Source organism: Taudactylus pleione, unplaced genomic scaffold (genome assembly GCF_031769625.1).
Source record: "Taudactylus pleione unplaced genomic scaffold, aTauple2 ptg000029l, whole genome shotgun sequence".
Taxonomy (NCBI): domain Eukaryota; kingdom Metazoa; phylum Chordata; class Amphibia; order Anura; family Myobatrachidae; genus Taudactylus; species Taudactylus pleione.
In genome coordinates this window covers 2083198-2100270 of record NW_028284431.1, presented here as the reverse complement: position 1 = coordinate 2100270, position 17073 = coordinate 2083198, and the positions used below count along the sequence as shown (strand labels likewise).

The 17073-nt window shown below is 43.2% G+C and overlaps 1 protein-coding gene across 2 annotated transcripts in view; it reads left to right on the top strand.

The window, feature by feature from the left end:
- Positions 1–17073, top strand: part of LOC148539116 (formin-I-like) — a 275411-nt gene that overhangs the window by 172254 nt on the left and 86084 nt on the right. For both annotated transcript variants that reach the window (XM_088451832.1, XM_088451833.1), the window contains 3 exons: positions 7415–7853; positions 10302–10461; positions 15425–15536. In XM_088451832.1, coding sequence (XP_088307958.1) covers positions 7415–7853; positions 10302–10461; positions 15425–15536 — 711 coding nt within the window. The remainder of the gene's footprint in view (positions 1–7414; positions 7854–10301; positions 10462–15424; positions 15537–17073) is intronic.

Genomic DNA, 17073 nt, shown 5'->3' with positions numbered 1-17073 from the left:
GAGGCCAGGAAATCTCCGTCAGTCGACGGAGATCCTGGCTTTTTTCCTCCCCTGCAATGTCGGCGACACAGCCCCCTGTTTCGGGAAACGGAGGGCATCGCAGCCCAGTACCTGCACACAAGTGGCAGCAGACTGTGATTCACTGCCAGTCTGCTGCCAGTCTGCGAGCGTGTTAGCAGGACCCATTCTGCACACTCGCAGAATGGGAGAACAAGCGCCGTCTGAAGATGGCACTTGTCCTCTGCAGCAAACTCTGAAAACATTCAGTTTTCGGAGTCTGTTGAATACCAAGGAGGTCCTATCGGACCCCTCATGATGAATGGCCCGGTAACTTAAATATGCAGAAACTAGCATTTCTGCTTGGTTACCGGGCCATTTATCATTTGATGAATAGGCCCCTAAATCCAATATAGATGTAGGCAGAGACATGAGAAAGCATTCATAGCTAGGCAGTTAATACTCAAATGGGACTGTGGAGCCAGTATTGAAGGTCATGGAGACATGCGGACCACACATGAAGTAGGAAGTTGAGCTACAGTACAGTTAGAAAAAGAGTCAAGGAGGTTGATCCTGATCTCAAGTAAGTTTAACCTTGATCTCTCATACAGATAAATATGCCAAGTTGGTTAACATTGCTGCATCATAATTCGGTTTAGAAATCAGGCGAATAGTTGCTCCAGAATATATGACAACATGAGCACTGTACAGGTCAGACAGGTGCTAGGGGAAGTGGATATAAATATTGGGCTTTCAAGTTATTCAGTCACCAGAACAGTTTTCTGTCTCCCTGGTGCTCAGGTTCAGCATATTACAAATTGAGAAGATATATTGTTGGGAAAAGCTGGTTGTATAGGCTATATATCACTACCAATGATAGATGGTTCTACAGATGTGTGAAAACATACATCTAGCCTTCTTGCGCATTAGACAGCCCTTCTAGTCGTGCCATGCCGTGGTCTTGGTAGCCCCAAATATCTTTTCGTGCAACTTTTTCCCTCAACATGCATTTTATTCACATCACTTTGCGAATAAGAGACATTTTAAGGGAAAAGTTGCATGAAAAGATGCTCACACGTTATGTGTAACACAACTTGTAGCGTACGGAGGATAGATATATGTGAACAAATCTGTACAACTAAGTTTAGGAATTTAGGAGCTGATTCAGACACATTCGCTAGGATGCAATCGCTTGTAGCTGGCCGATTTTTGCAATCTGCGCATGCTTATGCATCACAATGCGTGTGCGCGAACCACTGCAAAAGATCGGGAAGTGATCGCTCACCCAGCATAGACAGCCCAGTTGAATGAGTGACAGGAGAGGCCGTTTGTGGGTGGTAACAGGGGCAGGCCACTAGAAACGGGGGAGTGGAGGTACGAGCGCAGGCGTGCTTCAACGCCATTTCAGAGGCGTGCATAATTAACAGGCAGCGTCATAGTACACGTCACCTGGTTGTTTTTTACACTGAAGTGATCGCAGTGCTTGTGGCAAGGATAGTCAACCTCAAGCGCTGTGAGCGCATCCGATGGTGCTCGATGTACCAATGTTTTCATGCACTTCCAGGAGATGACATGCGCAAGGGGTGTCTTACGAATGGCTGGTGGGCGTCTGCATACACAAAGTGATCACACGCCAAGACATAGTGGGCATGCTGATGCCTTACCGTATGATCTCCTGCCTTGCTGGGCCTGCGCTGGATTTGCGTACGCTGGGAACGAGCGATTACATCTAGCGAGCGGGCCTGAATGAGCTCCTTAGGCTGTAGCATTAAGACAAGTACATCCAATATATTATTTCTTTAAAAACAGTATCTGTGCCATTTGCTACACTTGAAGGGCAGCGGCAGTAAAATGAGAGGCTGAAAAACTGCCGTAGGAAGGAGGATTTTTTTATTTTATAGAACTGTGCCCATTTCTTTCTCAGCTACTGTATAAAGTCTATAGTTGAGATTATCTGCTGTCACGACCAGGGTTTCTCGGCATGGTGGTCAACACGTATTACTTGTGAGGCCACTGTGGCGGGGGGCGCCTGGCGGTGGTGCTGGTGTGTGGCGAGGGGCATCGGCTGTGCGTGGCTCTGCGCGGGCATGCTGTCACGTTGGGCTGGTAAGGCCTGGCAATGCTTCCGTTCCGTTTGGCATGGGCGCCGCCATCTTGCCTCCGGCCATGTGATTTGCTCGCCCAATCCTGGTTTGTCACATGCTCTCTCTGGCCAGTCACGGCACAGCACTTGGTATTTAGAGAGGTTCAGAGCCTCACTTCATTGCCAGTGCAACGTGTTTCTCAGCATAGCTGAGAGAGTTCCCTGTGCTCTCCACCTGTTACCTGTGATACGCTACCTGCCTGCCTGCTTGTCTGCTCCAACCCCGCTGGACTACCCTGCATCCTCCATTACCTTTCCCTTGCCTGAGTACCTGAGTCCTGCTGTTCACCCTGCACCTTGCCTCCACTGACACTCTGCTGGATATTTCTTCCTCAGTCTGTATTCTTCATTAATAGGTCACCACCTGGACAGTTCCCCTTGTCTGCCACTACCTGGACATTTTCTATTAACCAGTCACTACCTGGACATTTTCCATTGCCTGTCACTAACTGGACTTTTTCCTATTTGCCTCACTACAGCTCCCAAGTGCACTTTAGTGCTATACCCAAACTTTTTGTTTTACCACATTCATGTCTGTTAAGCCACTCATTAAAAACTCCACATTTACTTATAAACCTGCTTCAATGTCTGCTCCTATTACCACCCCGGGTCCACAACAAAACCAGAACCTCACAGCTGCTCATCCTATTGGAGGGTGTAGCTGTGCTAGGGGAGATGATGGTTAGATGGCTGGGGAAGATCTTAATCTAGGATTAAAACAAAAGTATTGTCCAGTATTATGTAGACAGGAAACAGGGTTTAGTCAAACAAAATGGGTGGGGGGGGGGACACCGGGGAATAGATGAGTTGATAAATAGCTGTGTGAAATTAAGTTGGAGTAAATGTATCAAATTCATAATTATGAAAAACTGTGTCTTCCAAATAATCTGCTGTAGATGAACTGAAATGAATGATGCTACATTCTAGTTTGTGGAGGCATTTTCCAAGAATGCAGAGTAGGCATGCACCTTTAAGTGCCCCAATGTCATTACTATATTAAGGTAGATGCAGTTTGTGCCAGGCTGGGCTGGCAGTGCAGTTGCGGCACTTGTGTCCATTTTGTGGAGTGCCTGGAGAGACACATTGGGAGGACACGTCCACTGCCCACCTCCCATTTCCCAGCCTCATATTTGAATAACTAAATAAATCCATGAATAACTGGATCCCTAACTTGGCATCTGTCATACAGAGGATTTTTGTTTTATCTACCTGTGCAACAACATAATTAGAAATTATGAATTGTCAATCTAATGGACCTGTGCCTTTCAGCCTTATTAACTATGGACCCGATTCAGCAATGTAGAGCTGTAGTTATGAGACAGGCAGCCGCAAGGCAGCCGGGCTTAATACAGACATCCTAAACCCGACAAGGGACTTAAGATAGGTGTCGAATACGCCTATCTTAATCTCGACGCTGGATGAGGAAAGTCCGGGTCGCTGTTAACAGGAGGGTTAGGATTAGGGAGTGTGGCGAGGTTAGGGTTAGGCACCCCAAGGGGGGAGGTTAGTTTTAGGCACCCCCCCGAGAGGGTTAGGTTTATTGTGCGGTAAGGGGGGTTAGGTATAGGCACCACCGAGGAGGTTAGGGTTAGGCACTAGAGGGGAGGTTAGAGTTAGGGACCACAAAGGGAGGGTTAGGGGCAGGGCCGTAGCTATGGTAGTGCGGGCGGTGCCATCGCACAGGGTACCACAGGTCAGGGGGCGCTGTTTGCGCCTGCCAAATGTCTGTTTATTATCATTCTTGCTTGTAGCTTCATCTTATTTCATCCCCAGCATCTCCTGGCCTCTCCTATCTCTCCCCTGGCCCTTCCCCATGAAGCCATGGCCCTTTTTTGGGTGCATTATGTCTCTTTGAAAAATGAGGGGGGCGCCAATGCCCTTTCTGGCACAGGGCACCAAAAAGTCTAGCTACGGCTCTGGTTAGGGGGGGAAGAAGGGTAGGTATAGTGTACTTACCTGCCCTGTGAGGATCTTCTCCCTTGGGGCTGCTGGCGTCGGGATTTCATACCCATTCCAGCGCTGTACTTCCCTGTTTGTAGGCGTGCCAAGTCCAGGGTCTGCATCTTCTGATGCATATGTCCCTGCAGTCATTCTGAGTAAGCATAGGCTTACTCAGACGGCTGCGCCACAGCAGTGACCATCATGGCCGATGGTTATTATGAAGATATGATGCTGCATCTTTGTACACAGTACCTGCAATACTGGCAGGACATTTTTTCTTATTTCGGACACCTCCTGTGGCATTACCATATTTTCGCATCGATGCAGCGCAGGGGCATTTCATGACAAAGACTGCACACAGGCCCCTTCCTCTCAGTTTGGCGGCTGGCAGCACACAGAGCTGCGCCGCATTGATAGACTCTGGGCACTAGAGTGCGCCCAGAGTCTATAGCTCATGCACAGGTCACCGGGAAAATGGCCATGGCATTTATACAGCACTGACACCGGCGCTGACGTTGGACTCCCAAAAAGTAAGGATAATATGGGTGCAAGGTGTGTGGTGGGGGCCACCCCCACACATACCCTGCCCCCATTATAAATACACCCCTGCTGCTGTGTCCAAACAACCAACAGTGATGCGATTAGCATACAAATCTGAATCACCCCCAATGTATGTTGCACATACTCCACATATATATAGCCTAATTTTGGCTGCATTTTATAAAAAAAACATAATGGTTCATTTTGTTTTTAAAACTGCAGTAGAGTATATATATGCCATGGGAACTAATCTTTCTATTTGTTGTATACTCAGTGGCTACTTTATTAGCTACACCTGTGCACAGGTCTACCTAATACAACAGTATATTGGTCGAACCTAGAAGTGGATGGTCCCCAGCAGCAGAAGACCTCTCTGGGTTCAACTATAAAAAAGGAAACAGGGCAAATGCTCACCAACATTGGGCAGTTAATGATTGGAAAATGTTGCCTAGCCTTGGGAATCTCTGTTTCTGCTGTGCCTCTCAGATGGTAGAGTCAGAATTTCCAGCAGGATAATGCGAAATGCCACAAAGTACAAAATATTTCAAGCTGATTCCACTAACATGACAATTAATTCAGTGAACTTCAATGGCCTCCCCAACCACATATCTCTATCAATCCAATAGGGCACTTTTGGGATGTTGTGGAAAGGGAGTTTCACAGCTTGAATATGCATCTGACAATTCTGCGGCAACTGTATGATGTACCCTGGCACTGTCACCAGAATCTGAAAGGAATATTTTTAGCAGTGGTGTCACTAGGGTGGTATGGGCCACATTGAGTGAAACCATCCAAGGTAGTGATACAAAAATAGCAAAGGTGTCTGCTAAATTAGTTTCACCCCCTTGGATGGTACACCGAGCAGCGCAGCAGCGATGGTGGATGATACATCATCCACTGTGCTTGGAGAGAGCTCCCTGAGTGTTGGGCAAGCCCCCAGCATGACGAGAACAGGGGTAAGATATGTTCCCACGACCCCCATTCTCTTCCCCACTAAGAGCTGACACTTACCTTGGTGATCCTGTAAGCTCTCTCCTCCGGTCAGCTGGTCTCCCAAGAATGGGAAATGCGATCTGCTTACTAAACAAATGTGAATTAAAGGGCTTGGAAAAGTTATTCACGAAAACTGCTCCAAAAGCCCTTTAATACAGTTCAGTGAAACGAAAAAATATGAAAAGGGTTCAAAACACCTGTTTTCACATTATTTTAATAAAAAAAGATTAATAAATAGAGCCCATAGTGACACCACCACCTTGACGAATTTATTACAGGGTTCAGATCTGTTTCTGAGGGGACTGTAAGTCAGTATAACCACTTAACTGGCATGGTCGCATGGAATGTGATTACAGCATAATGGGCTATCCCTGACATGGTGGCATCCCATGTGACCAAGCCCTCCTGCTATGTCCCCTGGCAATTTAATGGAAATCAGTTCTGCATAAGTGTAGTACTGATTTCCTGCTCTGGTCCAGCCCCCAGGAAGTGATATAACAAATTTTAACACGGACATCAGATGCCATTTTTGTGCATCAAAATGGCATTTTAGAGTACATGAACCCCACAGTAAAGATAAAATGAAGTGCAAAGATATGAACTGAAGTTCTCCTTTGAGCAATATTCGTTGATCTCTGCACTCATTCCTCAATGAAATCCACTCTCCTCTGCATTAGGGGTAGGGGTATCCTTGGGCACTGATGGGGTGGGGGTGTTAATGCCCATGTGGGTAAATGTTTATGGGGATTTATTACCACGGGTAGGGGATGGTTTGTGGTGGTGGGGGTTTATTACCCTGGGAGTTTATTACCATTGTGGAGGAGGGGGGCAATTCTTCATTGTCTATTTATGAGCACTGGGGATGGGAGGGTACAACTGAGGGATCTATAAATTCTGGGGGCATTGTAATATTGCCACTGGGGGAGTCTAATGCCACTGGTGGGGGGGATTAATGTTATAGTGGGGGCATATGGGCCCAGGAGGGATTAGACACACCCTAGGCATTATTTTCCTCCAAAATATTGAAATAGTTCGAAAAATGTTTTTTTATTAAATAAAAGTCACAATTTGGATGATTTTTGGAAAAAATATAAGCCAGCTAAATAGTTAAAGAGAGGCACACAGGAATGCTGCTAATGCTTTTAATTTCAGTGGTATATTTTATTTTAACACATACTAATAGCATCAACATGTACTTCAATCTGTAATCATAGGTTTGCCATATCATCCATTTAATTCAGGACACATATGAATTACACAGATTCTGTGGTTGGCTGGCTTCAAGTCTTCATTTCACCCGGTTGTAATCATCCAAAGAGCCTGTGTAATTCACATTTATAACTGAACTAGGCATTTTACTAACCTGTAAGGAATGCTGCTAGTGCTCTTGAACGCTGTGGTAGAGATGATCATCCTTATTATGTGATATATATAAGACTAGGGAGATTTCTGGAATATTCTCTCTCTTGCAATGACCTCTAGTGAACACTCCGCAACAACTAATACTGAATTGCATCCTGCTTCATTGCGAAGATCAATTGTTATCTAAATACATCAACAAAAAATAAATTTATGGGGAGGCTTATTCACTATAACATTTTAAATATAATTTTTAAAAGTAGCTACAATTCCATACCTTGTATTCTTCAGGTTGTTCTGGTGGTAAATGGGGACTACTACCTAGTACTAAAAAAGTGATCCTAATAAAATGGCAACTGAGTGTATATAGATATAAGGTAAATTATATAGAAATATACTGTAATACATTTTTGTCTAATTTTTACTTTTTTTTGCTTCTAGATTTCGTATACCACAAACCATACATCCTGAGGACAGTATAACTATGAGAAATGACTGGGTATCTGTTCTGGAAAGATTCTGCATGCAAAGCCTGTTAAGTCCTTCGCCGGAGGGGAAACAGCATGCCATTGTAGACTTACAGCATACTCCTATGGACCAACCTAACAGTCAGCAAACCTTTAACGCAGAAAACATGACAGAAAACAGTACCGATATGATTGAGACACCATACACTCCAAACCCAAGTCCACAGCATTCAGATGATACCAGATCAGAGACAAAACCTACAGAATTTAGTGACTACATTGCAGTTTCTCTACAAGACAAAGGTCCTGTTTGCATCCCACCGCCACCCTTTCCAAGCCATTTATGGCCACCAGCACCAAACACATCAAACAGAACAAAAGCATTCCACTGGAACACTGTACCTAAGGAAAAGGTCAGTGGCAAAATCATTAAATCATTCAAACTCAATGAATCATTAATTTGAATTTATAACATATATTGTTTTTATTGTCTCCACAGGGGCGTATCTATAATGGGTGCAGGGTGTGCGGTGCACACGGGCCCCCTGGTCCTCCCTGCATCCATACTTCGTCACACTTACCTCTCCAAAGCGCTGTTCAAACACCAGAAAATGGCTGCCGTGGTAATTTTTCTGGCATTTTGCGCATGTGCTGTGAGATCACTGGGAATATGGTGGCCACGCCATTTACCCAGCGATCTGCGCATGCGCAATAGACCCTGGGCAGACTTTAGTGCCCAGAGTCTATCGATTCAGCGGTGTCCGGCCAGCCGCGTTAGTCGGCAGCCGGACACCTGAGTGAGAGGAGGGGGCCCGTGCCGGGGTTATGCACATGGGCCTCCTCCTCTCTAAAGATGCCCCTGTGCCTCCTACTCTTGTTTCCATAGGGTAGATTTACTAAAGCTTCTAAAAATGAGAAGTGGTGGTGTTGCCCATAGCAACCAATCAGAACCTGTCTATCATTTTCTAGGATGCAATATAGAAATGATAGCCTGAATTTGTTTGGTTGCTGTGGGCAACACCACCACTTCTCATTTTTCGAAACTTTGACACAGTTTTATTATTAGTATTATTGGTCAGACAAACATTGCTGCCAGAGATAAATACATCCATGCGTGGTGGCCTTTGCACGAAAGGATATATATATATATATATATATATAGATGTATAATCAGCCATAACATTAAAACCGCTGACAGGTAAAGTGAATAACATTGAATATCTTGTTACAATGGCACCTGTCAAGGGGTGGGAAATATTAGGCAGCAAGTGAACAGTCAGTTCTTGAAGTTGAAGTGTTGGAAGAGGGTCAAATGGGTAAGGATCTAAACGACTTTGAAATGGGCCAAATTGTGATGTCTAGATGACTGGGTCAGAGCATCTCCAAAACGACAAGTCTGGGGGGATGTTCCAATTATGCATTGGTTATTACCTACCAAAAGTGGTCAAAGGAAGGACAACCGTTGAACCGAAGACATTCACATACATCTAAAGTTTTGCTGAAACTATCAAACCAATGAGAGGTGAACATGAACTTTCTGCTGATGTGTCACTTGTTTTACATACAGGACCGTTTACAAGTTTACATGTGGATGTGCAAAGCATGCATTTCATCTTATTTGAAAAAAAAATATTTGCATTGAGGGAAATGTGGAACTAGGGTGCAAAGGGTCAACTGTAGAAAAAAAGATATGGGCCCCTCAACTTGGGGGTTCCAAGTCAAACTGACGAATGCCTCAGTTTCTTCAGCCAAAACCAGGTCTCATATGAAGGCAAAACATCATAATCCCAGAAGTGTCAGACCTTGTGTTTTCTGTATTGCAAATAAATCCATCCCTGTCTACTTCCTACTTCCCTATTACTGCGGGAAGCAGCTTTGACTTTGTGGGAGGGCTGGGAGGACTGCACAGATAAAGAATGTACACCTCCCCACTCCCCCACCCCAAATCAATAACCACTCATGAATCTAAAGCCTGGGATGTTATTGGAAAATAGTGGGAACTCCAATAACCGCCACCAAACTGAACCAGCTGGGGGGCTGACGCTGTAGCTGGGGGACACACAGCAGCCGTGGGGGTCCTGTTGCCGCTCCCCTGTATCAGTTTCTGGTCACGCCTATGATTCTGACCATATGGTTCTGTGAACAATCCCTTAAAAACGTAAAAAAAAAAAACGTTTGTATGCTGGTGGTCTTTTCTAAAAATGCAGGACTGGTCCAACCCTTTAATTACTTTATAGTTTGTATCAAATTAAACATATTGAATAAACATATATTTGTTTGTGCTACACTAATGTGTGAGATATTTAAGTAAACAAAAATTTTAAAATCTGTTTATAATTAACTATAAAGTTCTATAATTTATTTAGCATGTGCTTACTTCATGGCCTGGTCATATATGGAGAAATACGAGTTGCCCTAAAGGGTGTTAAACTTTGTCAATAGCATAGCCTTAGCGTACAAAGATGCAGCGGCTATGCAATACCATCCATCTCTGAATCCGGGCCCATAATGCATTGTTTGTGAATTTCACCCTTTTATGCGATAAAAATACCTGCAATAAAATTCCATTCTGCACTTCATAGAGGACTCTAAGGGGTAAATTTACTAAGATGGGAGGTCTATAAAAAAGTGATGTTGCCAATAGCAACCAATCAGATTCGACCATTCTTATTTATCTAGCACCTTCTAGAAGATAATACCCGGAATCTGATTGGTTGTTATGGGCAACATGACTTCTTAAATAGAACTCCCATCTTAGTAAATTTACCCCTTATTACTTTAAAAATAATTAAAAAAATAAAGCTAAAGAAAAGCAAAAAAAAGTGAACCGTGTAATTAACATACGCATATATTTTCCACAGATCAATAAATCCTTTTGGGTACAGAACTCCATTCAGAAGAAAATTGATGCCCAAGGAATTTTGCATCAATTCCAGTTCAGCGACGTATCAGCAGTTTCAGAATCTGACATTTCAAAGGAATCAAACATTCTTTTAGATAAGAAGATTGCACATAATTTTAGTAAGCAATTTTTCTCATTATATACGAGGGTTCAATAAAAATGGTAACAAGACCTCTCATTGCGCAAATTTGTTCAATTTGCACATAGACATATAATTTATAGTATGGCCTTGGTACAGATTATTTTTCCACATAGTCCCCATACTTGTCTAAGCATTTGTTCCAATGGTACACCAAGGTGTCTATCTTGGAATAAAAGAAATCAGTATCAAGCACCTGAAGCCAGGACATGACGGCTTGCTGAACTTCACCGTCGGTTGCAAATCATCTTCCACCCAAGTGCTTCTTTCATGGTCCAAAGAGATAGAAAACACTCAGTGCCAGGTCAGGGCTGTAGGGAGGATGGTCAGTACTTCCCTATGATGGCACCGCAACAACTCACGTGTGAGGTTGGCTGAGTGTGGCCTGGCATTATCGTGCAGCAATATGACGCCTGTTTGCAGAAACCCAGGTTTTTTTCAACAAATTGCACTCTGCAACCAGTCAGTGTGTCACAATAGCAGGCAGTGGTGAGGAAGTCAACAAAAAGCAAGCCCTTGTCATCCCAAAACACGATCACAATATCCTTCTTTGCTGATGAAGTTGTTTTGAATTTCTTTGAAGGTGGGGACGATGCGAGATTCTGTGTCATTGATGCTTGCTTCATCTCCAGTGTCACACAATGCGCCCACGTTTCATTGCCTGTAACAATACGCTGAAGAAACTGTACTCCCTCCTCATGGTACTGTGTCAAGTGCAGGAGAAACTTTCCCATCCTATTGTTTTGTGAACTTCTGTGAGTTGCCCAGTTGCTCATGAATGATATTGTGCACAGTACCACTGAGATCTTCAGTTCGTCAGCAATATCATTAACTTGAATGGGTCTGTCCTGAATCAGATCTTCAATGAGGCACAAATTGTCAATTGTGGTGGACGTGCTTGGCTGGATTGCTGCTCAGCGGGAAATTAGAATGAAATAAAGAACATTACACACGTGAAAGGTCTTATTGAACCACCTCGTATTATAACAATTAAGTTTTGTTAAAATATTGACCTTCATGTTCCCTGCCCATTCAAAATATATCACCCTCAAAAATAGTAATCAAGTTGCTTAAATAATATTTTCAAAACAAAATAAGCAGAATAATTCCAGAACAGATTTTGGGACATATTCAGTTAGCTTTGCCATGTGGCTTTTGCTCCAGGGTTAAGTGCCCGGAGCTATTCAATTACATTACATATATTCATTACTTAACCCAGGGTCTTAAGCGATTGACGGGCTAACTGTGGGCTTACTTCAGGCAGTAACTGAATAGCTCCAGGCTCTTACCTCGGGAGCTAAAGCTGCTCTGTAGAGCCATGGCTAATTGAATCTGCCCCTTTGTGTTATATGAAAACGATGGATGTAATTTTTAATTCAAATGCAAACAGCTACAGTATAAAATTAACATATTATAATAATTTAACATACTACTTTTTACCACGATCTGTAGAAATTGTATTTTCCATATAATGCAAACCTAAAAAAATAATGGCCTGCATAGTTTCTCTTTTTGTGCAAGCACACATTATTGTCTGCCCATAGCAAAGTGCAAGCATAGTTCCTGATCTTTGGATAAGGTTACTCCCTTGAAAAGGGCTATTTGGTATTTATTTGACATCACCTCCACCGAGATTTCAGGCAGGCCTCAGTACTGATGGAGCGTGACCAACAATTGGGTGTGGCCATACCCTGTTCTATACACTACTAAGTGGGGCATGATTGGAGCATCGCAGGGGGCATAGGCAAATGCAGGGGGGGTTTCCGTCTGCCTGGAAACCCCCCTCCCCAGCCCACAATAGAAATAGTAATGTAATAGAATTTTACTAGTGCTAAATGTTCTTCTCAGTATCACAAATGAAATAATTAGCACCACCTGTGGATCTTTTAACATGTATCAATCAGTAATAAATAACCTGTGCACCAACTAGGAGATCTGGAAAACATTCACTGTTAGGGATGTGCTGCTCTAGAGCCCAATATGTACATATATGTCCAGGGCAGTGCTAGGTTCTTCTGCTGCTCCTCCAGGCTCCCGGACTTGCTCCAATGCTCTGGAATGGGGACCACATCTAAAATAAAAACATTCAGCTCAGACAGGATGGCCCTAATGCCGCATTTAATGGCTTACTGTGATTGCTGGTCCTCTATATGCTAGAATTATGACACACAATATACTTTGTATGACGCATATTAAAGCTGGTTAAGTGCTAATTCTACCCTCTTCATGTACTGGCAACACTCACTCTAAAATCAAGCATTTGGAAAACCCCCCTCTAGAAATCCTGCGTTTGCTACTGGGGGGTGTGGTTTTGTCTCCACTGCACTCCTGGGCCTCTACAGAGACCTGGGCCAAGGTAACCTGTACTCTCTTCTCTGCTCGCCTCAATGATATACAGTATATGTATACACCTGCAAATGGACAGGTTGGAAAGAATGTCACTTAAAAGTTCATTTTATTTTTATGCTCAAGACCACCCTGTTTGTTAATTTACATTTTTCAGTACTGCTCTATTTTAAATAGCAAAATGAAATATTTTTTTTTTGCATAAGAACGGTCTAATTCAGAGACCTATATGCAAACCTGATGGTTTACATATGAGTACATCTCCTATTTTTGTTGAACTGCGCCTGTGCAGAACCCGTACTGCACATGTGCAGAATCCGTACTGCACATGTGCAGATCGAGTCCTGCATTGGACGCAGTGTGTCTGCAGATGTCAGGTGAGTGACAATCTGCAGCCATTTGGGAACAGGGGACGGGGGTGGGTGGTGACGCAAAATGTTTTACAAAGCCCTTACCTAATAATGGGGCCACTGAAGACCAGATGATCAATAATCTTGACTTTTCATATTCAGGACTTTAAATGTAATTTTTTTCTGCACTCAGTAGTACTAAAAACATATTTAGTGTCAGGATTATGGATGACTATCAACTAATGTGAACATTTACAGGACTAGACCAACCCCTAACCAGTAAGAAGCATGAGCAAAATGTGTAGTAGGTACATTAGCTTTCTGTGCTGAGGTCCAGGCTGAAGCCCATAGGCACACAACCTTTATACCATAAATCTTGTTTTATCCAAGTTATGCAGAACATTCCCAATCCAAGTATTCTTTGAACATTAAACCATCCCAGTTTTACCCTTACAGTATTATTTGAATTTTCTCATTCCCTCCAGTAGCAAACGCAGGATTTCTAGAGGGGGGGTTTCCAAATGCTTGATTTTAGAGTGAGTGTTGCCAGTACATGAAGAGGGTAGAATTAGCACTTAACCAGCTTTAATAAGCGTCATACAAAGTATATTGTGTGTTATAATTCCAGCATGTACAGGACCAGCGATCACAATAAGCCATTTAATGCGGCATTAGGGCCATCCTGTCTGAGCTGAATGTTTTTATTTTAGATGTGGTCCCCATTCCAGAGCATTGGAGCAAGTCCGGGAGCCTGGAGGAGCAGCAGAAGAACCTAGCACTGCCCTGGACATATATGTACATATTGGGCTCTAGAGCAGCACATCCCTAACAGTGAATGTTTTCCAGATCTCCTAGTTGGTGCACAGGTTATTTATTACTGATTGATACATGTTAAAAGATCCACAGGTGGTGCTAATTATTTCATTTGTGATACTGAGAAGAACATTTAGCACTAGTAAAATTCTATTACATTACTATTTCTATTGTGGGCTGGGGAGGGGGGTTTCCAGGCAGACGGAAACCCCCCCTGCGTTTGCCTATGCCCTCAGATAATTATGTTAACTGACAAAAGAGAAAACCTATGTTTGCCTATGTGTCATGCTGGCAAAGAGCGTCTGCTCCATCTCTGCCACATCTAGGTGGTAATACTATCTCTGCTCCTATAAATAACCACATTTAGCTTTCAGACTCATACATTCATACTTCTTTACTGTATTAATCATTGTCTATGTTGGCTAAATCATGTCCATGTTGGTTACAATCCGTATTCTGGGCCTGATTCAGCAAGGATCACAATTGCAAATCTGCACACATGCACTTTGCAATTACGTCTTTGCAATAATGCAAATGCAGCATTGTATGACACACCCTGCTGCATTTCTGATCCCAGCACTGCAACGGAGGTCGTAGGCTGGGATCACCATCGTGATCATCGGTGGTCAATGGTCACGATGGTGTACGCGCACCGCCCCTTAAATGCCTCTGCCTGTCAATCAGGCAGAGGCATTGAAGGGTCTGTGGGCCTGATTCAGGAAGGATCGCAGATGCTAATACGTATGCAATTGGCCGATGGTTGCTTTCTACGTATGCATTGCAGTGCGCGTGCGCAAGCGGCTCACTGTGAACGGGAAAGTGATTGTAGAGATCACACAGATTCATTGTAAAGTGATTGACAGGAAGTGCCATTTGTTTGTGGTTACTTACAGTGGTCGGCCGAAAGCAGGTGTACCAGTGCGTTTGGAAGCCGTTATAGGGGCATGCATAAATTAGCCACTGCAATGCTATACGTAGCTTGAGTGTTCACTACATACAGGAAAGTTAGCAATTTATAAGTGAGGTCTGATCTGCCTTTATTGTGTGAGTGGCTCCAATGGTACATGATGTTGACGATTTTTTGGCTGGATTGCAAGGTATTACGGATGTGCGGGAGGGGAAGTGGGCGTCTGCATGTCATCCATGCGAGTGCTTTGCAATTGCAAACATCAGCATACTCTCGCAGCAGATTTGCGTACGCGATTGCAACCGCCATCAAATTAACGATCCTTGCTGAATCAGGCCCTGTGTGCGACTACGCAGGATTCATTCTGCACACTCGCAGTCCAGCGTACGTACAGATTTACGAAAATCGGGAATCTGCAATCAGCAGTGCACTTGTGCGCACTGATGAATCAGGACCTTTGTACACTGAAGTTTCTAGATGTAATAAATGTCACTTTTTGTGTTCTAATCAAATTCCTCTTTTTATAGATATCATTCTGAAAAGTTTTAATATAGAACCTGAGCAACTAAAAGAGAAGTTGTTAATTATACGAGAGTGTGATGGCGGGTTATCTGATGGACATCTTACAAACCTTAGAAGGTAAGTTATTATACTCTAGCTGAAAAAAAAATATTACCCCAACATTAAATGAGTAGGAAATCTTGGACTATCAAGTCCCGAGAACCATGTTCATATCACAATACAAATTTTGATACAGAGGGGGATTTTCATCCCCATTAATTATTTCAATGTTGTTTTTCCCCTCATGGTAAAAAAGTGCTGAGTAGATCCACTGGGCCAGGCTAAAAATGTTCTTCATTGTGCTGTCTTCATGCATTGTCAACCACATGTGCCTTCAAGTAGACATCCATTCCGCACATCTTGGCAATATATGTTTTGTAGTCATAGGGGTAAATATACTAAGAATCGTGATTGACCCGATTTGCAATGAGATTGATCTTGCTGTACCTCGCCTGAACTCGGGTGATTTATTCACATTTTTTCCCTTCAAGTTTACCAACAGGCGATTTGATCCTTATTGATTTGGACGATGGTGAATTAGGTCATATTTCTCAGGTGATTTGTAACAAGCTTGAGTGAGATATCTCCCCCAATTTGCACGTTTTGCAGGAGATTACTCACCCGAGATTGCAGAGTTTTCTCTCTCCCGAGCAAGCAGCCTGCACATATCAGTGAGATATGTGTAAGCTGCTTGTGTGTTCTATGTGGAAAGGGGCCCTAGACTGCACACCCTGAAAATATATATAATGGGAGGTGCTACCTGTGGAGACTATTGTTGCAAACATACAAAAAAAGAATTACAGATGCACAACTCCAATATTACTCATTATATATAATAATACATTTTGCAATAGAATTTTGCAAATAATAAAAGAGGTTTTGGCATAATCATGGCCATGGTTATGGGCCTACTCACTGCGCCCAGGTAACCTCTGAGGGTAGGTCCCTAACATACTGAGGTTGAAATCCAGAGCGCAGGACACCCCCAAACCAACCCAGCTCCCAAGGGCATCACAACAATAAGGAAAGGTGAAGTGTAAAAAGGTGGAGGATAGATAAGAGCAGCTGCTGCTGCATGTAGGGAGGTGAAAAATAAAGATGTGAAAATAATACATATATATTAAACAAATAATGGAAGTGCTAAAAGTGCAAGAAAGGAAAAATGTGTATATAATGTGATGCCCTGAAGCAGCCCAACCAAAGCAATCAAGGGGACCCACGCCCAAAAAATCAACCCTTAGCTGCACTACAGTATAAACATTTTTAGGACTTACCTACATTGTGCCTCTTGTTAAAGTGCAGTCCTACGCTCTGGATTTCAACCCCAGTATGTTAGGGACCTACCCTCAGTATTATTATATATAATGAGTAATATTGGAGTTGTGCATCTGTAATTCTTTTTTTGTATGCTTGTGTGTTCTATCTGTTAAAAACGGGTAAAATTAATTTAAAAAAATGACTTTAGGGCCCCCCCCAAAAGACTAACCAGCGTCGGACTTGTCAGCCAGGCCTGGTACCTAAAATTAATCGGAACAAAACGAGTAGGGTTCTACTGTAATTTAGGAACCAGCACCAGGCTGCAGGGCCAGTCTTGGTTTTGAATATAGGGGGGAAA